Below are 15786 nucleotides of genomic sequence, written 5' to 3'. Positions count from 1 at the left end.
GACCTGACCTAGGGTGGATTTTACATTGGGTTTTAAATATTCGGAAGACGCAACATTAAAATTCGGTTTAATTCGGTTTTAAGGGGGGGATTGTATATATGTTCTGGTTTTAAATATGTTGTGCGCCGCCCTGAGTCCCTGTCGGGAGAAGGGCGGCATATAAATTAAATTAAATAAATAAATTAAATAAATAAATAAAGCAGGGAAGTAATTTCAAAAGGCTTTTAACAGGAGAGTAGTTAAGCAAAGAGAGAGAGGGAAAAGTCTCACCGGGATCATCCACGATGGTTTCTTAACGCTTAGATGTTCTTTTGACTTTCGGCTGCAGCAGCTAAATGATCGGCCATGTTACTGGCCGATCTTTTCTCCATCAGCCCTGAGGAGCTGCCTCGGACCGCAGAAGGAGTTGCCTCCTCCTCCCGCAATCAATGAGAGTCCTGCTCATTGGTAGTCAACCCTCCAGGGTGATTTTTCGACCCGATTAAGGGTCTACCAGCAGAGGAAAAGCAGGTAACGAAGAGAGAAGTCTCTTCGTGTGCTTGCACCCACTGCAACCCAAAACCGGAAGTGTATTCAAACTTTTAAAGATGATTTAGAATAAAAGTATAAAATTTAAAACCTAACAAAATCAGCATCAGCTAATGATGAAACCTTCATGAAAAGTTCTATCTTTTATAATTTTTCTAAATAGTGGAAGAGAGGGTAGAAAATGGACCTCTCTAGGAAGAGTATTTCATAGTCTGGCAGTGACATAAAAGGACTCTTCTCCCATGTATCACACAGGTTTTGGTAATAGAGGGCATCTTCAAAATGGTCTTTTCTACAGATGTAAGTCATTGGACAGATTTAGAAAAAGAGAGGTGATTTCTCAGAGACCAAACGATGAGTTGTTGAGAGGTTTACAAATCAGCACCAGCATCTTAATTGGGCTAGTAGGCAGTTGACAACCAGTGTAGACCTTTCAGTACAAGCGTCATATACTAGATAGTAGTCTGTGCACCATTTTATACCACTTGTAATCTGTGGTCTGTGATTTTTCATAAAGACTGGATGCCTGTTCTAGGTAGAACATTATAAGGACGCCTGCACATGAAATTATAATTTCATAATTTAATATAAATTGTAATTATAATTATAAATTATAATAAGAATATTTTCAAATGTATTAGGCAGAAAGAAAATGATGAAGACATAATTTGAATTTATTTAAGGAGCTAATAGCTAATATAGCTTCACAAGTAAGAAGTGTGAAATATTTTGAAATTGGGAAGAACTCAGCTGAAAAAAGCAAAAAAACAAAATGCTAAAGCTCCTTTGGATGCAAAAGTTCTCCTGTATACTGATTTGGTCACTTTCCCCAAAATTACAAATTGGACATTTGAATGTTCCAAGAGATTGAAAATTATTTCAGTCATTACTTGACAGAAAAATAGTTTGGTTTGTGCTAACACAGAAAAAAATAGTTAGTGATTTAGATGTAACTGATATTTCATGAGACCATCATAATATATGAAGTTGATCTGGAACTTTTATTTGCATCCAAATCTAATTGGATTTTTTAATATATTTTTTGCACTCCTCTCTTTTCATTGGGGAGATTGAGTCCCAGGGTGACAGCCTGGAAAATAACCGTGATCAGCAGAAAGACTGCATATCAGTAACTTGAATTCTACTATTGTTATCTCCTCCATAAATCCGCAAATTCAGATTTCCTCAGCATGCTGTATTTGTGTTAGTTTGCTTGCTTTAGGGACTTTCTAACACTACTAATTAGAAGACAGCTAACGCACCACATGGGCTCACATCCATGACATTTGAAATTTCAACAGATCTGAGTCGTCAAGGTGGTGATCACAACTCATTCCATAGAGAGGGATATGTGAAGGAGATTACCCAATAGGAGAATTCATAGTACTGGTAAGTAATAAAGCTGTGGTTGCACTATTAGTTATAAACACTCTAAATATTTCCCAAGTGACAGCCTTTGTTATGACTCATACTGAGTTTTGATATTTCTGACTAAAAGTGGCAGTCATGAGATTGGGGAAAAAATATTTCTACCTCAATGTATTTTTCACAGAAATGAAAGAATGATATACGTGTGTATGTGTGTGTGTGTGTGTGTGTGTGTGTGCGTACACACACACATATATACACACATACATTATACTTTCATTTCTGTGAAACACATACACGCATGCACACATACACACCCACACACACCCACAACTTCCAAAATATTTAAGCTTTTCTTTAAAAAATTGTAAGAATAACTTTGCTCAATGTGATGTAAAAATTATATTGTGATTTTAAAAGAAAATGCTAGGGCACCAAACAATGTTACTTCTGCCATAATTATCCCTAGAGAAACTCTGTACATCTTAATTTTGCTGCAGCAACTTATTCATATGAAGCAGCATTTAAATCCTGCAATTCTTCTTCCCCCCTCATGAAGTAAATATGAATAGGTAATTCATTACTTCACCGCAGCTATTGAAGTTATTTTGAATGTTCTGTTCTTGATTCAGAAATAACTTAGATTTTGAAAAAAGGGGGGGGAGAAACAGAGAGGGTTCTTCAATAAATCAGCACTTAGATTAGCAATCTTAATGTATACGCTTAGTGTCAAATGTAATAAACTATGTAAGCGGTTTTAATTTATTGTATTTATTTTCATATTTAATTGACTGATCATCTGTTCTTGTATAATACGAGGGCAATTTGGAAATAAACCTCTGTTTGGTTATCAATGACAGACACTCGCAGATACAGAACTTTTATTATACACATTAGAAAACAACAACGTTACATTACTTTTTGACATAATCACCATTCAAATTGAGGCACTGGTCATAACATCTTATAAGGTTTGAAATTCCTTAGTAATAGTTACTTAGTGCCAAATCTGGGTTATAGGCGAGATCCAAAACATCCTAACAGAACTGCTTCAAAAGTTCTTAAGTGCGTCTAGCAGTGTGCAGGCAAGCATTATCATGAACCAATACTACACCAGAAGTGGTGCCATAGATAATCCCGCCAAATGTGAAGATGCCAAAGAAGTAGTGAAGTTCATGGAGCATGGTTCGACCATCAATTCAGTCTACTGTGAAACCTTATGAAAACTCAGACGAGCCATCCATAACATGCGTCAGGGCATGCTGTCTTCGGTTGTGGTGTTGGTTCATGATAATGTTTGCCCACACACCGCTAGACACATCCAAGAACTTTTGAAGCAGTTCCATTGGGATGTTTTTGATAACCCCTCCATAGCCCAGATTTGGCACCGAGTGACTACTACTAAGGAATTTCAAACCTTGTAAGACGTCATGACAAGTGCCTCAATTTGAATGGCGATTATGTCAAAAAGTAATGTAATGTTGTAGTTTTCTAATGTGTGTAATAAAAGTTCTGTATCTGCAAGTGTCTGTCATTGATAACCAAACGGAGGTTTATTTACGAATTGCCCTTATACAAGAAAAACACCCCATACTGTTGTGTCACGTGAATTCAATTTTGTTCTTCAACAGCCAAATTTTGATTGAGAAATCTCTTGAGAGAAAATGCTTTAGTATGCTAGCAGGAAAACCTTTCAAGAACAGCCTATTTTCTTCCTTTATTTTAAGACATTACTTTTAATGGCATGAAATTCACTATGTGTTCACAGAACTGTGCTAAAGAATAATGATTTAAGATCAAGACAAGAATTAACTACCCATCTCACCAATCAGTGGCCTTCCCCAGGAGCTCTGGATGTTAATGCTGTTGCCTTGGATACGCTACTTTATGGAAAGCAAAATAAGCAATGGGATGAGTAAGTTGATATATTTGTGCAGTGCTCCTAAAATCCCAGAAATCTCATTCACCTTCTCCACATGCATATCTCATCCATTAGAATTTTAGATTCAGCAGACAACCAAAAACTGCCGAATGCCTAATTATTAAAACAATGCAGAAATACTCGTGATAAATATTTCATTACCTTAAAACACATTTAGAGTGCTATAATAGAAATAGTTTATATAGTACCCAATGCACAATTTTTATACTGTTGTGTGTGCACAAAGTGATTTATTACTAATGTAAACCACTTCCTGTGTAAGTAGGTTGTTTTTGTTAATTTTGCTTGTCAATGCAAATTGTTCAAAAAATTTATTATCTGCTACATTAGAAAGATGGGAAGCAAAAATAACATTCAAAATATTTTGAAATTGCATAATTTTTGTGAGCACTGCATGTGACAATGGCTGTCCTTGGGAAATATATCAAACTTGTGCGAGTATAATTAAAGGCTTGCAAGATATTGAGATACTGCCTATCTTGTGTTTTTCGTATGTGAATCTTTTCCTTTTCCAAGCTTGGCTTTATTAACCATAATTAAAAACATACTGATCAAATATAATGCTTAAGAACTGTAGACAGATTGCAGAACTCACAAGAAAGATTTCTATACTTTGTTCCGCATTAAGGCTTTGACAGGCTTTAAATTTTGCATCAGATTTGCATTGTTTTTCATTTCAAAATTGAACTGTATATTAGCCCAATTTGACAAGCTGGTGAGGTATAATTAAGCATATTGTAGTATATTATGTATCAGAGAATAATGGTATTTGTTCAACTGAGCTATTGCTTAACTTTAGAACAATGCTAAAATCTTAAAATTAGGGTTTCTAAAATTGTTGAAATAAAAATTATTTGGGGCAATATGTATATGGTACACTGGAATAATTAAGATCATTTAAACATGCTCATAGGAAACAGTATTGCTTTTAAATTTTTGATACAAATTTCCATTAGGATATTATTGACTTTTTAACATGAGATTGTTTATTATTAATGCATATACTATCAAGATAAGTATTTGATCTTTAATAACAAAGAGTGTACCAAAGCTGTAGAAGTATACAGACCTATCCTATCTCAAGCATGGTTTAGAATTTGTTTTTCTTGGAACAAATAAAGATTTCCTCATCAATAAATAGCAGTTCAGCCATTACTGCTTACATACTTTACTGGATGATATGAAAGTGTGGATACATTTTTTTTCAAGACACACATTTAAAGATAGTTTTAAATACGCTATTTATGCATATATGTTTTGGGAGATTCTCAACATTTTCTGGAAACTTAGGAATTCTATTTTGATTTGGTCAGTATGTAAGAAAGTAAGGGAAGCCCTTATCAATAAGGCCCAAAGCCTCTCTACATCAGTTTCTTCCATTTCAATGTTGAAGATTACGTTCATCTAGAAAACCTCAAAACAGGACATGTAGGTGACAGTTCACCTTTTATGTTACTTGTCATAGTTTAAAATTATTTTGGAAATAATAACTATATAGCTGTTGACAATAACCATTGATAGATCTATCCTCCATTGATGTGTCAAATTTTATTTAAATAATTTAGATTAGCCATCTAGTAGCACTGAATTCCATAGACAGCCATGTGTTGGTAATATATAAGAACTTTACTTGTTTTTCTCATATTTATAGAATTCCATTTAATTATTAACCATATATTTTTGCTAACATAGTCCCAGAGTTTATATTGGTCATAAAATAGATGTTATAATATTTAGGGCTGGTATTACAATCAAATATTTGATAGTTTAGTTATATTTTATCTCATATTTAAGCCTTGCTTTTCAAAGAAAAATAATTGAAATAATTTACAACTATGTTTAATGTAATATTTTGTAAGAAACATATATTTTTGTTTTGAAAGGAGGTGAGCTGATAAGCTTTGCTTTTGCAACATGGCATGTGTTTGCTTTTGTGCAAGAACAAGACAGATAACAAGGAAAAAAATAGTGCCAATAAATTCCAATTGGCATGGTTAAAATAATATCATGTGACTTGTAAGGAAGTGATAGTTTAGCTGTGCTTATTATTTTTATTATTTTCTACTCATTTTATATATTAAACATTAATTACTTAGAATTATGAATGGGAAAAAGACATAGAATGTAAATGAGATGTTGGTTTGTTTGGGTAACCTTTTGCTCAGGTGGTCCTTTTGCATCTAAGCGACATACAGGTTAAAAAAATTGGATCTGATTACGTTTATATAGACTGATGTTAAGGTTTAAAGTTTTCACATGACGAAATGTAGCTCAAACTGTCTAGATGTCAGTATCAAAAATCTGATAGTAGAAAGTGGATACGTTTCATCAGTCCAGGCTTTAAAATAAGGATTGAATGTATTTTCATTAATTTCTAGCTACAATTCAAACTTGATAAATATGAGTCCTTCATATGTTGAATTCCAAATATATGAAAATAGTTCAATATTACATCAGTATCTTTGTATCTCATTTATCTTCCCAATACGCTATTAAGATATCTATTAATATTAAACCAAAAAGGGACCATTATGGAGAAGGCCCAAACATATATGCCAATGACCCTTCCACACATTCAACATACTGAAAGTAAACTTCAGCCCTTAGCATCTTGTTATGAATTTAATATATTCAAAAGAAGATCTTCCACTGGATTAACCATATTTTAAATGCATATTTAATGTTGATTAATAAATTAGTCCTTTGATTTTTAAACACGAAATATTTCAACCAATTAGCATTATTCATTTGCAGTTTTGTGTTTGTGTGTATACGTACATACACACAGAAGTTTATATAAGGAAAATGTAGGTCTAAACCCATCAGTAACATCATCCAATAATAACAGTGCAGAAATTCAGTGCAGGAAAGGCAATTGATACAAAAGAACATAAATAATAATGCTCTAATTGTATCCTGCTTATATGATGGGGGATTTTTGAATGTGACACATATATGCTTCTGTGGTACTAACTCATTTTAGCTTGGTATAGCATTGATATATGTAGCCGTTATGAGTAATTATTAAATTTTATGTGCCTTTGGTAACATTTCTTAACTTTGCAGGATACAGTGAAATATTAATAACACAGAATTTTTATTGATACTTTTTCAAAATATTATTAGAAAAATTACATTCCTTTATTTCAGTCAAATTATCTAAATATTTTTGATAAATATTTGATAGATAGCAACTCGAACAATACATTGTATAAGTCTATAGCTAGATACAAACGTATATGTTAAAAATTTCAAGTGCATAAAATAAGCCAACACTAATATGGTAGCAAATATATAAACATAAGCAAAAATTTAAAAGTGTGATTTTTAAAAAAAGTTTATGGGCTGGATTCAGAGTAAATTAGTATAATATTAACAGTCTTAACTCCTTTTCCAGTTTTATGTACTATATTGTGTTACACATTTTGGGGGAGAAGCAGGGGAGAAAATTTAAAGCATGTATAGTGTTATAAAAAGATATACTGTCATTAGAAAATTGTGAAACAAATAGTTATTTCTGTTGCGTATCAGTTCAAAAGTAATGAAATGAGTTGTCACTGATATTGCAGAAAGAGTTATCACAGCCCGGATCAGCTCTCATCTGATGTAAGCTTTTATCAGACATCCCTGGATCCAGGTAATGTACCAGATGCAGATGGGAAGCAAGATGGACTAAATTTACTTAGTGAAGGTAAGGTGAACAATCCCAAAATCTGTGTATAATGACTAATTTGCAGGTATACATAAGACTATACAGTTATTCTATGTATAGCTTGAGAACTACAAATCTGCAATTCAAAATTAAATTAAGTTGAATGAATGTAGTATAAATGGCAGCATAAATATCTGATTTGTAATCTGCTTACATGTACGTTTTCTGGTCTCAAATGAAGATTTGAGACTAAACTTGCCTGATTTGCTAATGATATTATGTATTTGCTGCTGCGGAATAATATAATTACATTTATTCAAACAGTATTTGGAACACATGCTTTTTCTTACATTTTGGAGAATAGGTATAATTATATAATTTTCATAGATAATACAAATCTATGCAAGGTTTCTATCTATCTAATCTCTTTGCTATCTGTTCAGCTTTGATTTTGAGAGCAAACTGCAATTCTTCAGCATCTGTCCTGGTATTGATTATAGTGTGAGGTCTGAAATTAATATGTTGAAAAAATGTTGAAAAAATATTTTCATCAAAGAATAAAACTCCATCTTATGGTAAAATATAGAACTGCAAGATAGTTTGTACAACATAACAAAATAAAATAAACCTATATTTCAATTTAAGTCTGGTATTTTAAATGGACTGGACTGAAACACTTTTGACACTGCTTTTTGTCTTGTGGAATAAAATGTTGGCTCATCTCCAAAAACATTGAGATTTTTGGGGTAAAGCTGAGGAACATTGTAAAGGATGTTGAGACTAGAAACTAAAAATAATTTTGTTTAACTTGCTGAGGTTTTTAATTATATACTACTAAAACATTCATGTCTATAACTTTTAACTGGGTGAAACAGCGCATCGTAGGGCAGCAGCGTTTGAATTGTGGTACCTCAAAAGGGCTGACTTACAGAATGAGTTCAAAATCCAGGATCCATGACTTCCATGGGATTAAAATTGGCAAATTTGTGGTCTTCAGTACTGCTATCATGCCTCTCTGCCCAGAGATTCATTAGACTAGTCTTGCATTAGCTCTTTGGAGACCAGGTAGACCAGCTGCTTCTTCAGCCGTTGGAGATCAGGCAGACTGGTTCCACCCTAGCCCACCAGAGGCTGGTTAGATTAGTCCAGGGGTAAGCAACCTTGGCTCTTTTATGACTCGTGGACTTCAACTCCCAGAATTCCTGAGCCAGCCATGCTGGCTCAGGAATTCTGGGAGTTGAAGTCCACGAGTCATAAAAGAGCCAAGGTTGCCTACCCCTGGATTAGTCCCATAATTGACTGCTGAAGGATAGTCAGCTGCAGTCAAGCCGGTAGGAAGTTAGAAGTTCACTTCTGCACCCCCTGATTTTTTTTGCATTTGGTGATTCTTTGTTTAGAGAAGGAAATATCTCTGAAATGATGACCCAATGAGCTATATCTGAATATAGCAGAGTTGGTATTTCAACAAAAGTGCTGATTTGAAAATATACAGGCAAAGATAGAAAAAGAATAAAATGGTGAAAAATACAGGCATAGAAATTTCTGGTATTTTAATACGATTTTCTTTTGATTCTGTCATGTTGCGTACAAGGGAAACTCCATGGGTTTGTCCCTGCTCATCAGCATATATAATAGTAGCTTGAAAGAAGAAAATGAAGTAAACAATGCTATTTTCTTTCTTGAAATAGCAGTAGTTTGGGTGAAAGATCTAGAGAAGGGAAAACAATTTAATCTTGCCCTGAACATCTCATATTTAATGTGTTTACTACTGTTAAACTAAAACTTTCTTCAATAGGGAAAGAAGATACTCCTTCATTACTTGGCCTTTGTGGTTCTTTAACATCAGTTGCAAGTTACAAATCTCTCACCAGCTTGAAATCAAGTGAATATCTTGCAAGTCCTACAACAGAGATAACAAGTCCTGGTCTAACACCTTCTTGAACAAGCCTAAACAGAAAGAAGCTTTTATTTCTGCATTCAATTGGCATTCCTTAATTTATTGTTAAGACTTATAAAATGTCAACTCAGTTTTTAAAAAATGCTTTCTTTTTTGTTTCCATAAATCTAAAAAACTGTATTTAATAACTGTCTTTGCAAACAAAGATACACATCAACGCCATAACAATATTCATGTTTTCAACAAACAATAATTAAAACTAAAATCCACTATAAATAAAAATATTAATCACTAAATTCAATCTGCAAAGAAAATATTACAATTATAGTGGTTCATTCTAAAACTTCTAAGAAAATGTTACACTAGATTTTCATATAAATGTTTTAAGTATTTTGCAATTTTTTGATTCAAATCTATTTTTTGCTATTTATTCTGTAATGAAATTTTAAAATGAGGGCCAAATAGGTATGATAACAGTAAACTTTATTTAATTTTTGAAGCTTTGCAATTTAAACTTTGAAGTGCAATTCTATTTAGTAAGAGTTTATTTTCCAGCATTACTGGCAACGGTTGAGTATATTAATACAATCTTGTGTAAAACATTCATATTTACAGGGACCTCTGATTTTGAGGACTATGAGGAGATGCTTTATTGTGCCAAAGAAGTTCTGTACATTGTTTACTAGTGTGCTGCAACATGTGGGTATCTACAAGTGCAGAAATTTTATTGTCAGTGTGACTACTACTAATTTAAACAAATGACGTGCCTCCAGCAAGACTTGCTTTGAAAAAAAAATGGGATAGGGAAGCACACGATTACTCAGAATCCTGTATTGGTAAGTTTATTGTGGTAACGTATGTGGTGAGCTAAATTTTTAAATGAAATAGCTCCTGCTTTGTCGAATGACATGTACTAGCTACCTGATAAAGTAATTTAATGCATGTTATCTCTTGTGAAATTAATATCTTTTAAGAACATAATGAGAAATATAATGTAGACTAACACTAACAAGCTTGTATGTGAAATCCAGTATGGTCCAATAAGTTGTTGATCTAGAACAGTTAAGTTTTTATAATAGCTGATGACTGATTGGAATAGTTGGGGTGAAAAATTTTAATGTATGTATGAAAAAAACAACTGAATCAATGCTTGTGCATGAAAAGACTGCCTTGAATTTGAAAAATTGCCAAGCTTTCAGAATGAAAAACTAACCAAAATTATGCAAATGTGTTGAGTTGTTGTGTCAACATTGCAGATACATTAAACATTTTGTACCACTGCTGCCTATAGTTGTACTATTTCTTGATGACTGGACTACTGCCCAGATTACATTCAGTAACGCTAAGTAGTTTGAATCAACTGTGGCAATTGATCTCATTATCACTGGAGTCTAATTATTCAAGAGAACAGGCTCTTATAAAGCATGAGTGTGTTTTATCAATGATAGTCCTTCACTTATGACCACGAGTGAGCTCAGAGTTTCTGGTGCTAAGCAAGACAGTATTAAGTGCTGTAGACAAATGTTAGGAACAATAGCTATTCTAATACTGAAAGCTTGGTTTTTATCTGGAAAAATCACACATATATATTGTTGTACCTGAAAGTCAATAGGTCATTAGTGCTTCAGTACCAACAGCTAAACGAAAGACGTTGTTATATTTTCTTTCTTCCTATGCATTTTTCAATATTACTGAACATATAAATTGGTGAATCACAGTTTAGGCTAAGATTGTCTTTAAAGGTTTCAACCATATTGTTATCACCTTTTGGGCACAGAATTATATAAGAATGGGGATTCTGTATTAATTTTTCCATACATCACTTTAATGAGCTTATTTACATAGTATTAGTCAACGTGGAATTAGTTGTTTTCTTCTAGTTATAGAATATTACCTGTTCTTTCTTATGATACTTGTAGCATATAGACTTAAAATAGTTCTGTCTATACCTTTTAGTACACAACTGAAAAAAATAGCTTTTAAAGTAATAACAATAACTCATTTATATCAATGCACTGAATATTTGGCTAAAATTGTTTCCCTGATTTCAATAAACAAGTCTACTGTGATTACTTTTCAATATAAATTATCCTAATCCTTCATGAAAATGGCTGTGAATAAAAAGTAACAATATTGTTCTACTGATATTTGATTCTACTAGTTCAAAACAATATTTAACTGAGTAATTTACAGTACTTATAAATCACTGCACATATTAATCTAGTAGTATCTTAAAATTGTGTACTGTTCCAGGAAGTACTGTATACAAGGTATAAAAAAAAACATGAGGGTTGGGTATATATATCTGTGAGGTCCTAGGAGCTCTCTTAGCTTGGTTGTTTTCTTGCAAATGTTTCATTATCTGATTAAGTAACATTAGTACTAAGAGTGGGGTTTGCTGTCTGTTTATATACAAGTGGCTTGTCCTCCCAAGTGCTGGTACAGTGTTCTTGGTGATTCCTTCATTAGGCTGTTGTTTACTGTTTGATTGTTGGTCTAGTGTTTGATTGTCTAGATCAGGCATGTCAAACTCACGACGTCATGTGATGTCGCACGACATATCGTGACTTTTTCCCCCATTGCCGGCAATGGGGTGGGTGCGGTTTCGTCGTGATGCATCCCGGCAGTTTGACATGCCTGGTCTAGATAATGCATTAGTTGGTCTACAGATAATCTCTGCTTGCTATGTTTTAAAACATTTAGCTGAGATTAACACCAAAATTAACACTAGATCAGCAACCAGCACTCACTTCAGGTATCCAGTGATCTTCATGATTAGGTGGAGACTCGAATCTAAATCTCTTTGGTCCCAGTACAACACCTTAAGCAACTCAAAAAACAATCTTGTTTTCCTTTTCTAAAAATGTATCAGAAAAGATTAGATATTTAGGTAATCCTTTCATTTAAGGTAGATAACAATATGTAAAATATATAGATGTTTTCCTTAAAAATTTGGAAAATTCTATTAGGTATCAGAGATTACTTAGTTCATGCTATTTTTGTGACCTCTTCAAACACATATCATATTGACTATCTAATATGTTAAACTTTTTTTGAATTACTTGAAAGTTTTCTTCAGAGTATAAATACTAATTTGGAAAAATTAAAAATTAATTTTCAGTGGTACCTCAGTACTCATTGTTAATTGGTCCCGGGAAGCATGACAAGTACCAAAACAATGAGGACCAAATAAATTTTTCACATAAAAATGTGAATAAATTTAATGTGTTCCTGAACCAAAGATAATGCACATTTTAAGGCAATAAGTAAAAAAAAAAATAGGGTTGTATATCATTATATGAGAAATAAACCTAAAAATTAATAATTAATGTATTTGAATTGAATAAAATAAAAACTTCACTTTACCTGAGAAGAGTACGTGTCCTAATGGGATTGTCCTGTTCCAGTCCACATGCACAAACTCAAATTGAGTTTTAAGATTTTATTAAGACAGATCCCACTCACATCAACTGCAAAGTTCCTGAGTCCAAGCCTGTTCAACCTAGCACAAGGTTGTAAAGAACACAGGAAAAGGCACAAATCTGCAAGTTCACACACACAGTCTGAAATCCAGGCACAATCCAGAATCTACACACAATAAAACCAAGTCAAGTACAAATCCAAAATGCGAGAAGCAGGTCTGAAATCCAAACATGCAGTCACGAGAAGCACAGGTCTGAAGTCATGAAAATTGGAGTCATGGAGTTAGAGCACATAAATAGCAGAAAAAACTGGCAGCTGTTTCCAATGTCACGTTGCTCCATGCATTGGGCTAAATAGGTACATGCTGGTGTAATTCATTAGGAGGGATGAGATTGCTTCCTTTGTGAGTAACCTCACTGACTGTTTTGCCTCCCTCTGTTCAACCCTGTGCATTCTAGGATCTGGAGGAGGCAGTTCATTCTCATCCCACTGACCAACTGCAGCTGTGATCCTTTTCCACTCTTTACTTCTGACTAGGTCTCCAAGCCCAAGCTACAGTTGCATTTCTCCTCTCCAGCCAGCACTTGTCTGGTCATTCCCTGATGGCCCCTCCAAGGTTCCTGGCCTCTCTTCTTCCTCTGACCCATTCACTTTCTGCTTGGAGTGAACAGAGACCTCAGCTTCTTCCTGACTCTTCCCCGTGCCCTCTTCTGAAATGCCTGGAATTGGCTCTTGCTCTTTGTCTGGGTAAGCTCTAACAGGGATGGTGGGAGAATAGTGAGGAGAGGTTACACAGAGTGTTGCTTGGAAGGAGAGCCCCCCTCCAATACAACATTAGTTGCTTTTCTGTCTTTTCTTCAACTTGCACCACAAGTTGTCACCTTGTCACCTTCACTAAAAACTTATCCAGTGAGGATTGCTTGTTTTCTTTTCAGAATTCCTTGTAGGTGTGAAATTGTTTGGTCATTGAATAAATTGCTTGTCAAAGTTTTGTCCAGATGATATTTCTCCACAAAGTTTTGAACTGTGCATTTTTCATGCATTTTTTTTTATCAAGGAACTGGGGACATCTTCCCTTATCTCACCTGAATAAATCTTTTTAGCCGCCTCTTGTTGCTGCTACTTCTGTAATTCTTGCATCTCCTCAGTGCTAAGTTCTTCATATTCTTCCACTAACTCAACTTCAGCAGCATTGATCTCTAGTTCCCTGGATAGGCCCAAAGATACATAACCTGCACAATTGTACCCTATGTACCTGCAGGCTTAGGGTCGGCCTCACACCCTTTGAAGTCTCTGAGTCACAGTTTTTGGTCACAAATTCTTCCATGCTGAATTCATTGTCCTTATAAGAGACTTTGTTCCAGGCCTTATTAGTAAAGTTAAGGCAGTGCAGGATATTGAAATATTTCTTTCAGAATTCTGTGAGGATCAACTGGGTGTCAGAGATTATTTCAAAACATCTCTGGAAAAGCATCTTGGAGTACAACTTTTTGAAATTTGAAATGATCTACTTGTTCATGGGCTGGGTGAGAATAGTACTGAGGGGCAGGAACCTTACAGTGATGAAGCAGATATCCTTCCGTAAGTCAACCTTCAAGCCTGGAGGGTGGGCATGTGCATTGTTCATTAGTAGGAGAGCTTTCAGAGACAAATCATTCTCCAGCAAATATTTTTTCACTGAGGGACCAAATACTTAATTTATCCGCTTGGTGAAAAATTGCCTCATGACCCAAACTTTGCTGTTTGGCCTCCATATCACATGGAATTCCCTTTTTATGACATTATGCTGCTTGAAAATTTGCAGGTTTTCACTATGATAGACTAGTAGAGGCTTGATTTTTAAGTCCCCACTAACATTCCCACACAACAATAGCATGTCTTTATTGGTTTGTGACCTGGTAATGCCTTCTCCTCTTTTGTGATGTAGGTTCTTTTCGGCATTTCCCCCCCAAAAAAGTTCAGTCTCATCAGTTAACAAACTGATAGGGAACAAAACCATCAGCCTCTATGTAATCATGAAATTCACAGATGTGGATTCATCAGTAGCCTTATTAGTACTCACTGCCTTGCTATGCCTCACAACACTATTTTCAAAATTATCAGACCAACCGTGGCTGGCCTTAAAAACTTCAACACTCTGACCACCTGGTGCCGGTTTTTCAAAAGAGCATTGTGCAAATTTCGCTTTTTCATATATCATGTCTTCTGACACAATGTCACCCACTAATTGCTTCTTGTTTACCCAAATTAACAACTTTTGAACTTCAAGTGTTTGGGAACACTACTTTGTTATTGCTTTAATTCCTTTTTAATAGTTTCTTCTTAATGATATTGTTCTAGGCATATTGTATTCCCTAGCAAGATCAGTAATGCGAATACCACTTTCATATTTGCCTATTATTTCTTCTCCTTTTTTTCTCTCTCAATGTGGTGCAAAGTAATTTTCTTTTCTGCTCAGTGCTATCATTGCTCATTTTCTTAGGACCCATGATTAGAAGCACAAAAATACAGAAAATGACCACAGAAGTGAAAAGTGCAAGAGGATGTGCATAGAGCCAGAGTTAACACATAACCCTTTGTTTTGGCTGGAAAAGGCAGTGAGTCACGAAGCAGCCAATACTGACAAGTTCTAGCTTGTGCATCGAGTATCAAACAATAAGTACCAGGACAAATTTTTTGTATAAAATATGTCAAATACCAAATTCTAAAACTTTCAGAGTAGTCAAATACTGAGGTTCCACTATGTATCTGAAAATTGCTTTTAAAGTTTATGTATTCACTTCCTTTTGCAGGAACATATGCTGATTTCAGTCTTTTTCTTTCCCATATGTTTATGCAACATTAACTGTATTTTATGTCTGAAGCATGATCGAGGGTTTTTTTGGATATCAAACATATAGGGAATAATTCTGAACATAATGTTGGTGGAGGCATGGATGCATATGCAATGGGTGTAGAAACTAATAAAATACAACT

The 15786-nt window shown here is 34.3% G+C and overlaps 1 protein-coding gene across 1 annotated transcript in view; it reads left to right on the top strand.

The window, feature by feature from the left end:
- The window catches only part of RUNDC3B (RUN domain containing 3B), a 49177-nt gene extending 39746 nt beyond the window's left edge, over positions 1-9431 (top strand). Inside the window, exons 9-11 of the mRNA XM_015811226.1 lie at positions 3665-3811; positions 7408-7529; positions 9286-9431. Coding sequence (XP_015666712.1) covers positions 3665-3811; positions 7408-7529; positions 9286-9431 — 415 coding nt within the window. The remainder of the gene's footprint in view (positions 1-3664; positions 3812-7407; positions 7530-9285) is intronic.
- The last annotated feature ends 6355 nt before the right edge of the window (positions 9432-15786 follow it).

The sequence above is a fragment of the Protobothrops mucrosquamatus genome, unplaced genomic scaffold (assembly GCF_001527695.2).
Source record: "Protobothrops mucrosquamatus isolate PMUCROS unplaced genomic scaffold, P.Mucros_1.0 scaffold33, whole genome shotgun sequence".
Classification (NCBI taxonomy): Eukaryota; Metazoa; Chordata; class Lepidosauria; order Squamata; family Viperidae; genus Protobothrops; species Protobothrops mucrosquamatus.
Note: the sequence above shows the minus strand (reverse complement) of the source record. Positions and strands in the feature narration are given on the sequence as shown.